This window comes from Manis pentadactyla, chromosome 4, assembly GCF_030020395.1.
Source record: "Manis pentadactyla isolate mManPen7 chromosome 4, mManPen7.hap1, whole genome shotgun sequence".
NCBI lineage: Eukaryota > Metazoa > Chordata > Mammalia > Pholidota > Manidae > Manis > Manis pentadactyla.
The window spans coordinates 73,135,568-73,153,030 of NC_080022.1; the positions used below are offsets into that span (position 1 = coordinate 73,135,568).

Below are 17,463 nucleotides of genomic sequence, written 5' to 3' on the forward strand. Positions count from 1 at the left end.
CCCAAAGCAATCTATAGATTAATGCAATTCCTATCAAAATACCAACAGCATTTTTCAATTAATTAGAACAGTTCAAAAATTCATATGGGACCACAAAAGACCCTGAATAGACAATGCCATCCTGAGAAAGAGGAACAAAGCTGGGGTGATTACACTCCCTGACTTCAAGCTCTACTACAAAGCTACACAAACCAGTATGGTACAAGAACAGACCCATAGATCAATAGAAGAGACTAGAAAGCCCAGGTACAAACCCATGCATATATGGTCAATTAATATATGATAAAGGAGCCATGAATATACAGTAGGAAATAGACAGCCTCTTCAATAGCTGGTGTTAGGAAAACTGGACAGCTATATGCAAGAAAATGAAACTGGGTTACAGTATAACTCCATAGACAAAAGTAAATGGATTAAACTTTGAAATGGATCAAATACCTGAATGTACTACATGAAACCATAAAACTCTTAGAAGGGAAGAGGCAATATCTCTTGAACACAAGCATGAGCAACTTTTTCCTGGATGTATTTCCTCGTGCAAGGGAAACAAAATGAAAAGTGAACAAGTGGGACTACATCAAACTAAAACACTTCTGCACAATAAAACAAAAAAGCAACCTTCAGTATGGGGGAATATATTTGTAAATGACTCATCCAATAAGGGGTTAACATCCAAAATATATAAAGAACTTATAAACCTCAACAGAAAAAAACAAATAACCCAATTAAAAAATGGGCAGAGGCCTTGAACTGATATTTTTCCAAAGAAGAAATAGATGATCAACAGGCACATGAAAAGATGTTCTACATCACTCATCATCAGAGAAATTCAAATCAAAACCACAGTGAGATATAACCTCACACCAGTCAGAATAGCCATTTTCCAAAAGAGAAGAAATAACAAGTGCTGGTGAAGGTGTGAAGAAAAGGGAACCCTCCTAAACTGTTGGTGGGAATGTAAATTGGTGCAGCCACTGTGGAGAACAGTATGCAGGTTCCTCAAAAAACTAAAAACAGAAATATCATATGACCCAGTAATTTCACCTCTTGGAATTTACCTGAAGAAAGAAAATTCCTGATTTGAAAAGATATATGCACCCCTATGTTTATTGCTGCATTATTTACCAAAGCCAAGATGGGGAATTCGTCAATGGATAAAGAGATGTTACATATATACAATGCACTATTATTCAGCAATAGGAAAGAAAGAAATCCTGCCATTTGCAACAACATGGATGGACCTAGAAGGTATCATACTAAGTGAAATAAGTGAGGTGGAGAAAGACAAATATCATATGGTTTCACTTATTTGTGTAATCTAAAACAAAATAAAACAAAATGAACAAAAGAACAGTAGACTCATAGAAATTTAGAAGTGACTGGTGGTTACCATGGGGGCTGGGGTGGGGTGCCATGGGTGGGGAGCCTGAAGGGAATAAAAGGGCACAAAAATTCTCAATCATAATATAAGTTGTCACAATGATGGTAGTTCATCATGGAAAATATAGCTAATGATTCTGTAACATCTTCCTGTGTTGACAGATTGTAATTGCACTGGGGGTGAGGATTTAATAATATGGGTAATTGTTGAACCACTGTGTTGTATACTTGAAACCAATATAAATTGTATATCAACTGTAACTCAATTTAAAAAAAAGAAGAAAAACTGAGGTCAAAGTTAGCAGAAAGAGGGAAATGATAAAGATTAGAGCAGAAATAAGTAAAATAGAGAATAAATAAAATTAATAGGTAAAAGAGTAAAAAAGATTAATAGAACTGTGAGTTGGTGTTTTTGAAATGACAAAACAAAATTGATAAACCTTTAGGTAGACTACCCAAGAAAAGAAAGAGAGGACTCAATGTTAGAAATGAAAAAGGAGAAATTATAAGTGATACCACAGAAATACCAAGGCTCATAAGCCATTCTTATATATAATCATTTTCCAACAAATTGGACAACATAGAAGAAATGGATACATTTGTATAACCATATTACCTACCAAGTCTACATCAAGAATGAATAGAAAATCTGAATAGACCAACAAGTAAGGAGATTGAATTAGTATTGAAAAGCTTCTCAACAAAGAAAAACCAGGTTTCACTGATGAATTCTATTAAAAACTTAAAGAAGAATTAATGCTAATCTTTCTCAAACTCTTTCAACATTTTGAAGAGATGGGGATACACCTTAGCTCATTCTACAAGGCCAATATTACACAGATATCAAAGCCAGATAAGGATACTATAAGAAAAGGAAACTACAGGTGAATATCCTTAATGGATATAGATTTAAAAATTCTCAATAAAATACTAGAAAACTAAATTCAACAGTACATGAAAAAGATCACACACCATGCTCAAGTGGGATTTATTCTAGAGATGACAGGATGATTAAATAAACATTCATAAATCAATCAGTGTGGTAAACTACATTCACAGAATTAAAGACAAAAATTACATGATCATATGAATAAATACAGAAAAAGCATTTTCAAAAGCCAGTAACCTTTCATGATAAAAGCTCTCAACAAATTGGGCATACATGGAACCTACCTCAACATAATAAAGCCCATATATGACAGACCCACAGCTAACATCACACTCAGTGGTGAAAGCTTTTCCTCTAAGAACAGTAACCTGACAAGGATACCCACTGCCACCACTTCTATTCAGCACAGTACTGGAAGTCTTAGCCAGAGCACTTAAGCAAGAAAAAGAAATAAAAAGTATCCAAATCAAAAGGAAGAAGTAAAACTATCTGTTTGTATATGAATGATCTTAATATACATAAAACCCTAAAGATTCCACCAAAAACTGTCAGAATTAATAAATTATTTCAGTAAAGTTTCAGTAAAATCAACCTAAAACATAGTCACATTTCTATACACTAACAATGAATTATCTGGAAAAGAAAGACAGCCATCCTATTTACAATAACATCAAAAATAATAAAATACTTGGGAATAAAAATGACCAAGATGGTGAAATGTCTCTACATTAACAACTGTAAGACACTGATGAAACAAATTAAAGAAGACAAACAAATGGAAAGACATCTTATGTTCATGGACATAAAAATTAGTATTATTGAAATGCCCACACTACTGAATGCTACTTGAGAATGAAAAACAAAGCTGGAGGCATTTCACTTCCTAAATTCAAACTATATTAATAAAAAGGTATTCTAATTAAAACATTATGGTACTGGCATTAAAACAAACATATAGGCCAGTGGAACAGAACTGGGAGACCAGAAATAAACACATGCATATATGGTAACTATTTTTAAAATACAACATATATGATTTATACATATAATATGATTTATATATACAATGGGATGTTATTAGTCATAAAAAGAAGGAAATGCTGCCATTTGTGACTATATGGATCAACCTTGAAGGCATTATACCATGTGAAATATGTCAGACAGAGAAAGACAAAACTGTGTGATGTCATGTATATGTGATACCTAAAAAACCTGAACTCATAGAAACAGAGTAGATTGGTGGTTGCCAGGGGCAGAGATGAGGAAAATCAGTGAAAGTGGTCAAAGAGTACAAATTTCCAGTTAAAAGATGAGCAATTTCTGGATATCTAATGTATAGCATGGTGACTATACTTAACAATACTATATTATATATTTTGAAGTTGCTAAGAGAGTAAATCTTAAAAATTCTCTCCACACACACACCAAAGGTAACTATGTGAGGTGATGGATGTATTAAGCAGACTTATTATGATAATCAGTTAGCAATATATATGCACATTAAATCATCACATTGTACACCCTAAATTTACACAGTGTTATGTGTCAGTTATATCTCAATAAAGCAGGAGAAAAAAATTATGTTTGAGAGCTTGTGTTCCCGACACATGAAAAAAGTGTCTTTTCTCCTTGGATGTTGAGAAGGCTGATATCAGTGTCTGGTTTGTCTCTCTCTCAAGCCACAGTTTCACCCCACCAATTACCCAGTGGACAAATAAGGGGAGTCAGTGTGTGTGTGTACATGTGTGTGTGTGCGCGGTGGACAAATAAGGGAGTCAGTGTGTGTGTGTGTACACAGGGAACTGAGTTCACTGAGTCTGAAAATGGACTCAGCATTACTCACCAGAGGGCCCATTAGACCTGGTCTACCCAAGGACCCCACAGTCCCTGGTAAACCTATTTCTCCTTTTTCTCCATCCTCTCCAGGAAGTCCCCTTCCTCCTGGGCTTCCCTGAAACCCAATAAAAATTTTTATGAAAAGAAAAGCACTGAAACAATTATACCACACAATAAGCAGATTTTTGTTTGGATGATACAAATAATTATGTGTATTATTTTAAAGATTTCACAACAAAATGTACCTTAATCATAGTGTTAAAAGTGTAATTCACCTTTAATCCATCTTTTCCTTGGTGACCTTCTTCTCCGCCAGCTCCTGGTTCACCCTATTTTGAAGCAGAAACAGCAAGATTTATTATTCTGCTAAATCACTTCTCTTAGTTTATTCTTTGCTCCTGTTATCTATAGAAAGTAATGGGTTTCTATATAATTACTCCTACTTCTACCTATTTATAGGAAGTAGTTGGTAATATAATTAGCATTATTTAATTTGCCTAGACTAGCTCTGAAGATGATGTAGTCATACTGTAAATTCAAATACAAGGTGGTCCCAGAATATTAATAACTTTTAGATAATGAAAGGTAATATGCATTCATTTGGTAGCTCTGGAAACTTATACAGCTACACATCTGTGTTTCTGAGTTGAGGGACTGTAAATACTGCATCTCATAAAATTACAGTATCTTGCTATACTGAATTTACATGGATTACTACAACTTAATTCAGTTAAAATCATTGTACCAGATTTTTATAAAGAGACAACAATTAAGGCCCTGGTACATCACGAAGCTATCTCCTACATATAAAACTTACAGAAATGCAGGGCCATACTATATGAAGCCATTAAAGTAGTACTGGCTCTCTTGCCACCTGAATTATTTAAAAGTAAATTAATCAGTCCATCTTCACAGTGACCCCATTGCTCCCATCATTAACACTCGCATTACCCTGATCTTGTACTGCTTGCCTCTTGAAAAATATAAAAAAGTGGAAAATGAAAAAGAGAGATGTGCAAAATACATCTCCCTAGATTGACTTTTAGTAAATAAATGTCAGTTAAAATTCTCTTGGGAGATTAATGATACTACCAAAATAAAAATAAATAAATTCTCTTGGGGACTGTTATCTTAGGAAAAACCTTACCACAGCTCCAATTAAGGACTGTCTACATTAAAATAATTTCTGCAAACTATTTGATTACAATTTACAATTATTTCCTTGAATCTTGTTAACTTTGCATGACTCTAGTTTTTTGTGGTTGTTTTTTTAAACATAAATTAGATTTCAATCTTTTGCCTGCCTTGTTAAGTCAATAAATATCCTGAGAGTTGTCACTAGTATTTGTGAATTTTTCTTAAATGCTGACATTAGTCACAATCACAGTGATTCCACCTATTTGGCAGAGTTCTTCAGATGACACCGGAATCTGAGAAAAGGATGTAAGAGGTCGGGATTCTAAACACTACTAAATTACAGTGTGAACAGGGTTTGGCATGCAGCTGTTGACATTATGAAATAAAGACAAACATTTTCTATAGTGCACTAGGAATGTTTATTATGTAATTTTTCAAGTCGTTAGGCTAAGTTTTGATTCCCCAAAATAGGCAGGCCAGTGCATTAAAATGGTTTCCTGTAGGTACTTACCCATAACCCTGGTTCCCCAGCAACTCCAACGCTGCCTGTAGGTCCCACATCTCCCTGAGGAAACAAGGGGGAGGATTATATCCCTACCAGAGCTGCATGTCCAACAAGTATGGAAGGCAATTGTGAGGATAGGAGTCCCCAAATGCCCCTTTTCTTTTTGCCCAGATTCATTTATTGATAATATTTTCCCCAGGTTTTATTATTTGTATTCATACATACGTGTGTGTACATCTGTATGCAAATATACAGCTAACATTTTTTCTGACAAATTTTTCTAACTCATTTGAGAACACTTCCTATTTTTATCTGCTGTCTTCCACCCGTTTTCAAGATGGTGGGTTAGCAAACATAGTGGATTTATTGGTAAAAGTTTAAAGACCCTCTGAGAACCTCCCCTTTACTATTTAGGAAGGTTACCTTTGCACCTGGCTCTCCTTGCAGACCAGATTCTCCCTCAATACCTGAAGGTCCCTAGAAGAGAATTATGTCACACATTGTTTGTACCTGTTCCTTTGTCAATTACAGAGGCAGTAACAACCTGATAAGAAGCTGGTAGTAATTTTTAGCCCTTTGGCAGGTCCAGGAAAATGTCGTTTTTTTCTCCTTTATAAACTTTATGGCTTAAGACTAGATAATTTCAGGGGCATTGTATCAGTTCAAATGCCAAAGCGACATCACCTGCACTCAGGACCTTCAAAGTCAGTTTTTTCTAATCCTTCTTCTCATACTTTTATCTTTAGTAAAAGATAAACTACATTCCTCTCCTAATTTTCTGCCCTCATACTCTTACTGTTCTGTGTGATCATTTTACTTTTATATCCATTTCTGCTGAGTCCTTCGGAATATACTTCATTAAAAAAATTCAATATTCTTTATTGATTTTATAAAATATATCACAAAAAGAAGATATGAAGTTATTCACATTATAAAAGATACATACAGTATTTTTCCACTCTCTTTTCATGGATGGGTCCACTTGGGAAGCATTTCTTTCCTTTTCCCTTGAAAACACAACTTCTTGCAAACTCTGGCTATTTCTAGGCCTGGAGCACCTATGATTGCTGTTGTATTCTTTTTGTCTCTCAGAGATATTTACCTCATTGATGAGCATGTTATACGTGCCCCTGACTTCTTCATGCTTTCTTTTCTGTCTCACTCTGTGTGTGTGTATGCACAATTATAAACATACATATGTATTCTCTAATTCCCATGTTTTGGAGTAGAGGGGCAATTTAAAGCATTCATTCACAATACAATCTTGACCAAAAGTTCCCTGTTTGCTTTCTATCTTTAGGGATTCCATAATAGTTCTGATCTCATTGGTGATAATCTTATAATTATTAGAGATTAAAATATCTTTTATAAAATTACAGCATTTTAGATGACAGGAAGCTCAGCTTTTCATTTTGATTCAGCTTCTGCAACATATATTCACCTTGCTTTTTACCAAAATAAAAGCTATACATGTATAATGGCACAGGCGGACTTACAATAAAAGGTCCCAGTCCCATTCATCATAAGTAACTACTTTATAAATAATTTTTGGTTTTAATTTTCCTAGTGGTTACTTCTAAAACTCAAGAGCTATACCTCTACTTCCTGATGTATCACTTTGCTAAAAGTTTAGTTCCTTTACACTCCCTCTGTTTCACCATCATTTCACCAATTTTTAAATACTTACATTATTTAAAATATTCTGTGGCTTACCTTTGTGACTTCTTTACTGTTACAAGAGGCATTATAGCAAGTACTTCAGAGGAAGGCCTCTGAAGTGAGACTACCTGGTTTCTGCTCTGCCTCAGAAGTTAGAGCATTAATATTCTACTCTAAGATTAAAATTTCCCTTTGAGAGAAAATTCCAACTCTTTCAGGAGTTCTTCCATAACAAAATTGCTTTCAATCTCATAGGCCTCCAGTCCATAATTTCTCCTAATCTGTCAACTCTTCCTGACGGATTTTATTCCTTTCTCAGACTAAATCCAGTTGCTGACCATCTGATCTCTGTGGTACCTCTGTTCTTATACTGATGTTGGATCAGAACTTCAAACTGCTTTACCCATTTCTATTTCTAGTTGAATATTACTGGAATAAATTACACACTTATGCAAAGTGTCACCATTACATGTTGAGAGGCGCAGTGGCTAAAAGAATGGGTTATGGAGAGAGACTGCCTAAATTTAAATGTAGGCTCTACTACTGCTATTGCTCTTGAACACATTACTTAACCATTTCATGCCTTAGTTTCTTCATCTGCAGAATGAGGATAATAACTTCACCTATCTCAGGTGTTGTGAGAACTCATTAATAGGGTAAGGCACTTGAACATGGCAAGGCACATAGAAAGTGCTCTGTAATTGTTAGCTTTTAGCATCATCATTAATACAGTGCAAATTAACTGTCTCCTACTTTAGCTTGACTTTTAGTAAGGTATATCTACTTTTTTACTTGTCTTTAGCAGTTTCCCTCTCCCATTATCCTCAACTACTATTCTAAAACAGCATATTTTTCTCAGCTGACCTACCCAACCCTATTCCTTATTACAATAGAATTTTTGTCTTCTACTCTGTTAAAAAACTTCATTACAAGGTATGACGTCTATCAGCTTTCTTTAGGTTCAGAGGATGTGGCATAATACAGGTTATCAGCATTAGCTTTGATTCAGATATGGATGCAAAGCCAGGCTCTGCTACTTGTTAATCATTTACCTTGTGTAGATTAGCAGATTATGACCTTATTCTCCTTAACATTCTTCTCTGATCTCAGCAAAGGGTATTGCCATCTATCCTGTTGCACAATCCAGAAATCTGGGAATAATTTTACTTGTCTTTCCCCTTTATTTTCCATATTCCACAAATATGCAAGTTCTGCAGAATTTATATGACAAACATTTCTCAAATTCATCTCTTCTTTCCCTTTCTATGCCTACTACTTTAGTTCAGAAGGTCATCATTTCTTGCCTGGTTGACTACAACAGCCATTTAGTAGGTGTACCTGTTCTCACTCTTGTTTTCTCAAATACATCCTCCATGAGGTTGCTAGAATCATCTTCCAAACATACAGATCTGACTTTATCACTGACCTTCTAATACCCTACAATGACTTACTATAGCCCATAAGATAAAAAGCTGAAGCTTCTTAAGAGAGTACATAAGACTTTTCATGGTCCAACCATTTCTTTATAACTTCATCGATTACCACTCCTTGTTTTGATTTTAAGTATTGAAGAATCCATACTGCCTCATGTTTGCAAGTTCCTATTTATATTATCCCTTTTCCTGGAATTCCCTTATCCTTACTCCCAATTTTCTTACAGCTAACTCCTACTCATTCCATAAAGTTCATCTCATCACTCCCCCTCCTTGTCCCTTCTTCCCCAACAAATCTTCTTTTTCTTCTTATCCAGGTGAAGTTAGTGCCCATGACTGTGCTCTTATAGTGCCCCATGAAGACCTCCATCATTGGATCTAACACACTGAAATACAGTGATATCTTATATGATTACCTTCTGGAATTGATTATAAACTCCTAAAATACTCACGGACCATATCTCAGCTATCCTTGTATCCCTAGTGAATACTAAGTGCATATCCAGAAAATACAGCATAATCGCAGAATTAGAAATAGGTCAACAAACCTAGAGCACATCAGGGGTAAGTAAGGTTTTATTTGGATGTGGTTTCACAGGTCTTCATAGATTAGATAATGTAGAACATTATCAGGTTAAGAAATTGGTATTTTATTAAAGGCTGTGAAAGCCACTGAAAAATTTCAAAGGGAGGAATGATATGACAAAGATAAACTGATGGGCAGCCTAGGAATAGTGGGAGTTAGAGGAGACATGGAGTAAGAACAGAGGACTAGAGCCCTGGCAACAGGGGTGAAAAGGAAAGCATACAGTTGAAACATCAGAGAAGCTTATTCAAAGGATAAAGATGACTGATTGGAGAGGATAAAGTAGGAAAAGGAATCCAGGATTATTCTCAGTTTTGGGTTACTGGGCATAAGAGGTTTCTGTCAGGGAGATAGGAATAAAAGGAGGAAGAACAGTGAGAAAGTGATGGTTGGTTTAGATATTTGAACTGAGAAGTCTGTAGGTAGCAAGGTGCATATGTAAGACAAGATGGAGCTGAAGAGAAGAGCATGGGTTAGAGCTGTCACGCTGAGAGCTGTCAGCATGTTATGAGGAATGAAAGTCACGGCGGTAATATGATTGCTAAACTAAGGGAAGAGGAAGGACAGCTTCACAAAAGACAGGCAAAGGCTAATCAGAAGGAAAAGAGAAAAATTAAGAGAGAGCAGTTTCACAGAAGCCAAAGGAGACAATTTACATTTAACTTAATTAGAGCTAAAGTTAACAAACAGAAATGAAGTTTATAATTACAACAAGTAAGGTTTATTATTCCAAGATACATCCAAATAGGGGTCACTTTAATATTCTTCTATAAAGGAAACAGAACATCTTAGAGAGAAGAGTTATTAAGTCAACTCTAAATCAGTGAAGGCAAAGTTGTATTCACTTTTTTTTTTTACCTTTTTTTTTCTACCTTTTAGATGAGTTAAGAGAACTTTGTATGCATAATATTATATTCATTCAAAAGTCATCCTTGCTTTTAGTGGATTTTAGGGTTTATTTTCTGAGTATGAAACAAAACATTATTAGAATTATTCTTCAAACAATGTATCTGATATATCAACTTTGCCTTAGAGGAGTCTTAAAAAATTATTGAGTGTTTCTTAAAAAATAAGAAAGAGCCACAAAATCATTACCTCAGCACCCATTTCTCCAGGAGGTCCAGCAACACCTTGCAGTCCTCGTGGTCCCTATATTAAAATAAAATTTAAGATCCAAGTCAAAATTTACTCTAGATTTCAATGAACATAAAAATCTAAATATGAAATTTATATTACATCATATGTAAGAAAATACATATTATCTATGTATTACTTTACTCTCTTTATAAACAAATTTTAACTGCAGTCTAAATATCTGATCCATTTGTAGTTTTGTGTGTTTGTGAGCAATATTAAGCTATGCTTGGATTCAAACGAAAAGAAAAGGGAAGAAAGTATAATACCTTTCACATTTTTATTCCCTAATTCACCCATTCACTCAATAAACATTAATCAAGCACCTAATAAGAGTAAAACATTGTGCTAAGAGGCTTTCCAAAGTTAACTACTTAATGAGAATGACAGGTGTAGATACAATATTTTGAGACAAACAAAAATGGAATTTTTAAAGAAGCAAACACGGTCTCTATTGAAGTAAAAATAGTTTGGAGTTTGCTTGTCATACTTTATTATGGTAGTGAATCCAGTTCAACAATTCCTCTATTTCATATGAATAGATCTAACAATGTTTACAGGGGACAATCACTAAGGTTTGCAATATATCTTTATGATTATAAAGGTAAGCAATAAAATGTGTTGCAAACTTAATGGAAATATTGGTCCCTGTAATATTGTATAGCAATTATTATAAGTAAACTAACACTGAATAATTTGTTTATTCCATAAACATTAAATTGTTGAACATAAAGGATCTTCTTTGTGTATGGAAGTCATTTAACTGGCTAGAATTATTTTAGATAGATTAATATTTATTTAACAACTATAATATAATGCTATTGCCACAGCCACCCAAAGGAGCTACTTGCATTGTTTGATCTTTCTGGAAAGATAGTACAAAGAAGTTATTTTATTCAGATTCAGAAAATAACAAGACAAAATTTTCTATGAGATTATACTCTATCACAGTTTGTGAACACCTCATTTTTTAAAATGTAGATGGTAAGAAAAACTGTGGTATGTTTAGTTATCTTAAACTCTTTTCTAAATTGTTATAGTAATATCAAATTTGGGTGCTGATAAGCCATTTAGTCATTATGGATACAATAACAAATATTGACCTGTATAAAGCCTAAGATAATGTCTCTACTGTTGCCATAACTCTGTTAACATACTTACCTTTATGTAAGTATGCTCTTTATTAAGACTAAATTAGTTCTCATTCTATTTCACTTCATCTAACATACTGGCTGAATAATTATGCCTTTGGGTATATAGCCTTTGTCAATTACATTTAACAAGTAGCACTAAGAAGATATACTTTGCCAGACACTACACCAGGAAAGAAGGTTATAAAGTTGAAGGAAATGGTCTCTGATTTCAAGGAGCTACAGACTTTTTAGAAGAAAAAGATACTTAAGTATATAATGCTAAAGAGAATTACATTATTTTTGATGAAGTAATATTAGGATTGAGATGGCAAGTTAAGAGATACAAACTAGAGAGCAAACCAAGGATTTAGTTTGATAAAATCAACACCTTATCTAAGACTATTTGGAGAGAATATTATATATATATATATATATATATATATATATATAATTTAATATATGGAATATTTAATACATGGGACATATGGAAACCTTTACTTACTGTTTGTAGAGCTTATAGCATAGGTTAAATATGTAAAGGAGGAACTGAACAGTTTGGTAAGAACATCTCTTTGACTTTTAGAATTTTCCACTTGCTACTAGCTAAATGAATTATGCAAAGGCCACCTGTAAACCTTTGCATCAACTCATGGATAAGACCAGCCCAGCAGTTTGAAGGACTATATTGTATTGTAAATATTAGAAGCATGTTATAGCATATTACATCTGACACCATTAACTAGAAGAATGACTTCAGAGGCAGTAAAGAATAAATTGTGAGAAAGTAGGTATGACAAGATCTTTCCTTTTCACTATTCATTTTCCATGGAAATGCTATAATTGTATATACAGTTATAGTTAAGAGTTACAAACTCTTCCCTTCACAATTCTCACACCTAAACATTCATGAAATTGTGATGTAAGTTTTTATATTATTGATGTACCAGCATTTCCGGCATTTGTACACTCTGGCCCATCATGTGTATAGTTTGGCATTTCTGGTCTTTTATTATAGAGTTGGCCTCATAAATATGTGTATGCATGTGGCAGTGTAACAATTACTGCCACAAACAGAAAGCCATTAGGAAAAGAAATTTCTGAGATTCAATAAAACAGAATTATCTTTTTCAAAAATAGAAATATGTGAAGTTTTAACAGTATCAGAAAAACAGGACCAAATTTGACCATATGAAAACAGGAGGGCTCTATAAACTATATTCACAGCTAAATATTTGTCCTATATAATTAGGTGTCCATGATAGATACTGTTTTCAAACATACCAGCCACACACAAGAAGGAAAAATAACAAAAAAGTAAATGCATTTTATTAAAAAATCACAATTATGTAAGTATAAAGATAAACTTACTGGTTCTCCTTCAAGTCCCCTGTCTCCTGCACTCCCTGGAGGTCCTTGTAAACCCTGAACAAACAATGGCAAAACTTGAAGAATGATGCTTAAGAATGTTTTAGTCAGTATCCTTACCTCACCTTCCCTTCACAATTCTCACACCTAAATTTTCTGTCTACCTCTATTATTTTTTTTTCTTTTGTGGTAAAACACATGTAACACAAACTTTACCATTTGAACAGTTTTAAGTGTACAGGTCCCTGCCATTAAGTACCTCCACATTATTGTGCTACCATCACCACTATCTGTTTTCAGAACTTTTTATCTTCCCAAACTGAAACTCTATACCCATTAAATAACTCCCTATCCCTCTCCCTCATTCCCTTGGCAACCATCATTCTACCTTCTGTCTCTGTGAATCTGACTTCTCTAGGTACCTTATGTAAGTAGAATCATATATTTGCTCTTTGGTGTCTGGCTTACTTCATGTAGCATAATGTCTTCAAAATTAATCCATATTGTAACATGTGTCAAGACTTCCCTTTTTAGGCTGAATAATATTCTATTGTATGCATATATCACATTTTGTTAATTCATATTCATTCATCAATAGACACTTGGGTTTTCTTTTGGCTGCTGTGAATAATGCTCCTATAAACATTGTTGTACAAATATCTGTTTGGGTCCCTGCCTTCAATTTCTTGGGGTATATACCTAGAAGTGAAATTAATGGTAAATTAATGGTAAATAAATGAAAATTAATGGTAATTTTATGTTTTACTTTTTTGAGGAACCACTAAACTGTCTTCTGTAGTGACTCAACCTTTTTACATTCCCACCAGCAATGCACAAGAGTTCCAATCTTTATATCCTTGCCAACAAGGATGTGTGTGTTTAAATAACAAGCATCCTAATGAGTGAGAAGTGATATTTCATTGTGGTTTTGATTTACATTTCCCTACTAACTAGTGATATTGAGCAATATTTTCTTTAGAGAAATGTCTATTCAAGTCCTTTGCTCATTTTTTCATTGGCTTATTTTTTGTTGTTGAGTTGTAGGAATTCCTTATATCTACCTTATATTCTTTTACATATATATACCCCACTCTTATGTGATGAATAATTTACCCAAATTACCTTAAGTTTTTATTTAATACCTTTACTATCAATATCAAAAAGCTTTTCCCCCAATAAATAATATCCCTGTGATGTATTAATAAGTATGTCTTATGCCCTTAAGACCTGGCAAGGCACAGGGGTCTCAGAACCTAGATGACCAGAAATGACTAAATTGGACCTTGCCAACATCCTTCATTTCCCTCCACTTTTATACCATGACACCTATGGTACCATAAAAATTGACTCTTAGAAATAGTGCTTTGACCCTCATTTGATCATCCTATTTAAAGATTTATGAAGCATGTACTGTGTGCCAGGCACTAATGACTACTAGTGATATAAAATACTGCCCTTGTCTATTTGAAATTTGCCCCTTTTACATTGTTGACTATGGGAAGGTGGGCAACTATACAGCAGATCGCAATGATCATTTTATCTTAAAATTAAAGCTAAGAAAAATAGATACTAAATTGGAAGCAAAAATATTCAAAATACCTAGCAACATACAATCTTCTAAGTTATAATCATCAATGCTATGTTCAGTTATGTATGGTTCTCTGGTTAAAGAAAGGAGGGTATGTCTAATCATGGACTCTCATCTGACTAAGGCCCTGTCATCCTAGTCATGAAAACTATATGCTACCTATTCACTCCGGTCACCTAGTTAAGAGATGACATCAATATAAGGGATCTCTCTGTGCCTAGTATACCAACTGAAATAATTTCAAAATATTACATGTCCAATTTGCTTTATAAAGTGTGTTTGAACACAGTATCAGGCTTAATATATACTTTTAACACTGTTAATGGTGCCCAGAGGCTGTTTGGTAAGGTTGTGAAGCAGTCTAAGGGGATTCCATTTTTACTGGAGATGAAGAAAAGAACAGGCACAAAATAAAAATTCAGATGCTACTGAAAATATATTATTTTAGTAGAACTCCTTGCTTTATTACTTCAACTCAGCAATTATGATAATGATGACCAGGAGGATAATGACTTTTGGGTATGCTATTTATTTATAGCCTGTGCCAAGCACATAACATTATTTGATAGAACTATGAAAGGTATCTCATTTTAAATAGGGAAACTGAGGTTCAAAGAGGTTAAATTATTTGTACAAAGTGAAAATAGCTAGTAAATGGCAGAACCAGTATTTGACTTCCAATATGTCTGACTCTAAGGCTGTGTGCTTCCCCTATACTAAACTGCTTTCTACTGATTTCAATGAGAAATCAAGCATTCAATGCTTTTTCCATTTTTCAGGAAACATGTATGACATCCTCAAAGCCTTTTTACAAGAATAAGCAATGGAGCATATAAGTTTTATTTTCATGGCTATACTTTTATTGTAGGGTCATGAAAACCATGCATGCTGTCTCATTATCTGAAGGATGGGGAAGAATACAGTTAATACTATATACTTTTTATATTATAAGATTATGAAATAAATGTTTCTCAACTGTTCTGAGTTACTCCAGAGAAAACTCTATTTAAAGAAGAACACTTATGAGTTTCTACTTCCAATATTAGTCAAGTAGCTCCTATCAAACCAACCTACATACAAATAACTATGATCTCAGGATAAAATATTAAAAAAGAAAGATCTGAATGATTTGGAGAAAGACCCAAAATAGGCAAAAACTAATGTGGAGGGGTCTACACTTAGAAGAAGGGAATGCCACTAGTTTCTGAATTTTAAAATACAGCTTTTAGCCAGAAGGTAAGCCATACAGGATGATTTTTAAAAGGAGAATAGAAACCTATAGTTTTTCTGGCAATGGGAACCAGAGGGCAGAATTTAAAGTGACCACAGCTGTTGGAAAATGATGGGAGAAAGAGCCAGAGAGGGCTCAAATTCTGAGTATAAGCTCTGTTTAAACTGTTTGCTGACATTTGAAGTATATATGTATTAGTGTGGCAGACTCCAAGAAGCCTAGCCAAGGCTCAAAGAACTGAACAGAGATGTCAGCAGTCACCTACCAGAGATGAGAGAGAATATGGAGTTTGAATCCAGCCAACTTAGCTGCTTGCTAAATTAAAAAAATAAAACAAGCAATACTCTTCAAAGAAATATAATAGAATTTAGAATCTCTATAATGAATCATTCAAAATGTCTAAGGTATAATTCAAAATTCCTGAACATGAAAATTTCAACATATTCATAAGAAAAGCAGTTAATGGAAACCAAACTCAAGATTACCCACATCTTGTATTTATCACATAAGGATTTAAGAGTTGCTTTTTTAATATGGTTAATAATGTAAATAAAAATAAAAAAATACTCATGATGAGTAAACAAATAGGAAATCTCAGAAGAATAGCATCTTTAAAATATAAGGGAATTATAGAACTGAAAATTAAATATCTGAAGTAAAGTTTTAAAGTACAGTATCATAAAGTTTCACAGAACGGGCTTAATAAGTCTGTGAAGATAGAGTCTGTTTGTCCGATTAAAAAAAGAAAACAGGAAAAAAGGATTGATATTTGAATGAATAGAGTCTTAGGGACCTAAGGAGTGATATTGAACTGTTTAATATATATTTAATTAGAATCCAAGAAGAACAGGAGAAGATGGGGTTGAAAAAAGTATTTGAAAAAATAAAGGTGAAAAATTTCTAAATTTAGTGAAAACACAAATTAATACTCACAAGAAACTCAGTAAATCTCAAGTTGGATAAAAGCAAGAAAATTTATTTAGGCACATCATGGTCAGACTGCTGAAAGCCAAAGATAAAGAGAGAATCTTAAAAGCAATTAGACAAAAATGATGTATTATATGTAGAAGAATAATGATAAAGATAAGAGTGGATTCTCATCAGAAAAAATGGAGCCAAAAAATGACATGTCATCTTTACAGTGTAGATGGAAGCAAATAAAATCCCTGTCAAGGATTCTATAAGCAGTGAAAATACCCTTCAAGAATGAAGGTGAATAAAAGACATTTTCAGAAATAAAAACTAACAGAATGCATCACTAGCAGAACTTGACTATAAGAAATCTAAAGGAAATATAGACTGATACCATTTGGAAATGCACATATAAAGAAAGGAAAGAAGAACAAGAAAGAGTAAATGCATGGATAAATAAAAAAAGAAACACTACTTTCCTCTACACATCTCTAAAACACATATTTTACTTAAAGCAAAAAAATATTTATTCATATTAAAACAAAATTTTAACTTTGTAATATAGGGTTTATAACATACCAATGTAATACACAAAATAATAACAGTATAAAAGACAGGATGTTGGTAAATGGGTCTATATCATTGCAAGTTTCTTACAATTATGTTAAGTATTAC

At 33.6% G+C, this 17,463-nt stretch overlaps 1 protein-coding gene across 5 annotated transcripts in view; it reads right to left on the minus strand.

The window, feature by feature from the left end:
- The window catches only part of COL24A1 (collagen type XXIV alpha 1 chain), a 377,298-nt gene that overhangs the window by 117,189 nt on the left and 242,646 nt on the right, over positions 1 to 17,463 (minus strand). For all 5 annotated transcript variants that reach the window (XM_036890301.2, XM_057500389.1, XM_057500388.1 and 2 more), the window contains 6 exons: positions 13,061 to 13,114; positions 10,521 to 10,574; positions 6,171 to 6,224; positions 5,754 to 5,807; positions 4,381 to 4,434; positions 4,113 to 4,220 (listed from right to left, as the gene is read on the minus strand). In XM_036890301.2, the coding sequence (XP_036746196.2) occupies positions 4,113 to 4,220; positions 4,381 to 4,434; positions 5,754 to 5,807; positions 6,171 to 6,224; positions 10,521 to 10,574; positions 13,061 to 13,114 (378 nt within the window). The remainder of the gene's footprint in view (positions 1 to 4,112; positions 4,221 to 4,380; positions 4,435 to 5,753; positions 5,808 to 6,170; positions 6,225 to 10,520; positions 10,575 to 13,060; positions 13,115 to 17,463) is intronic.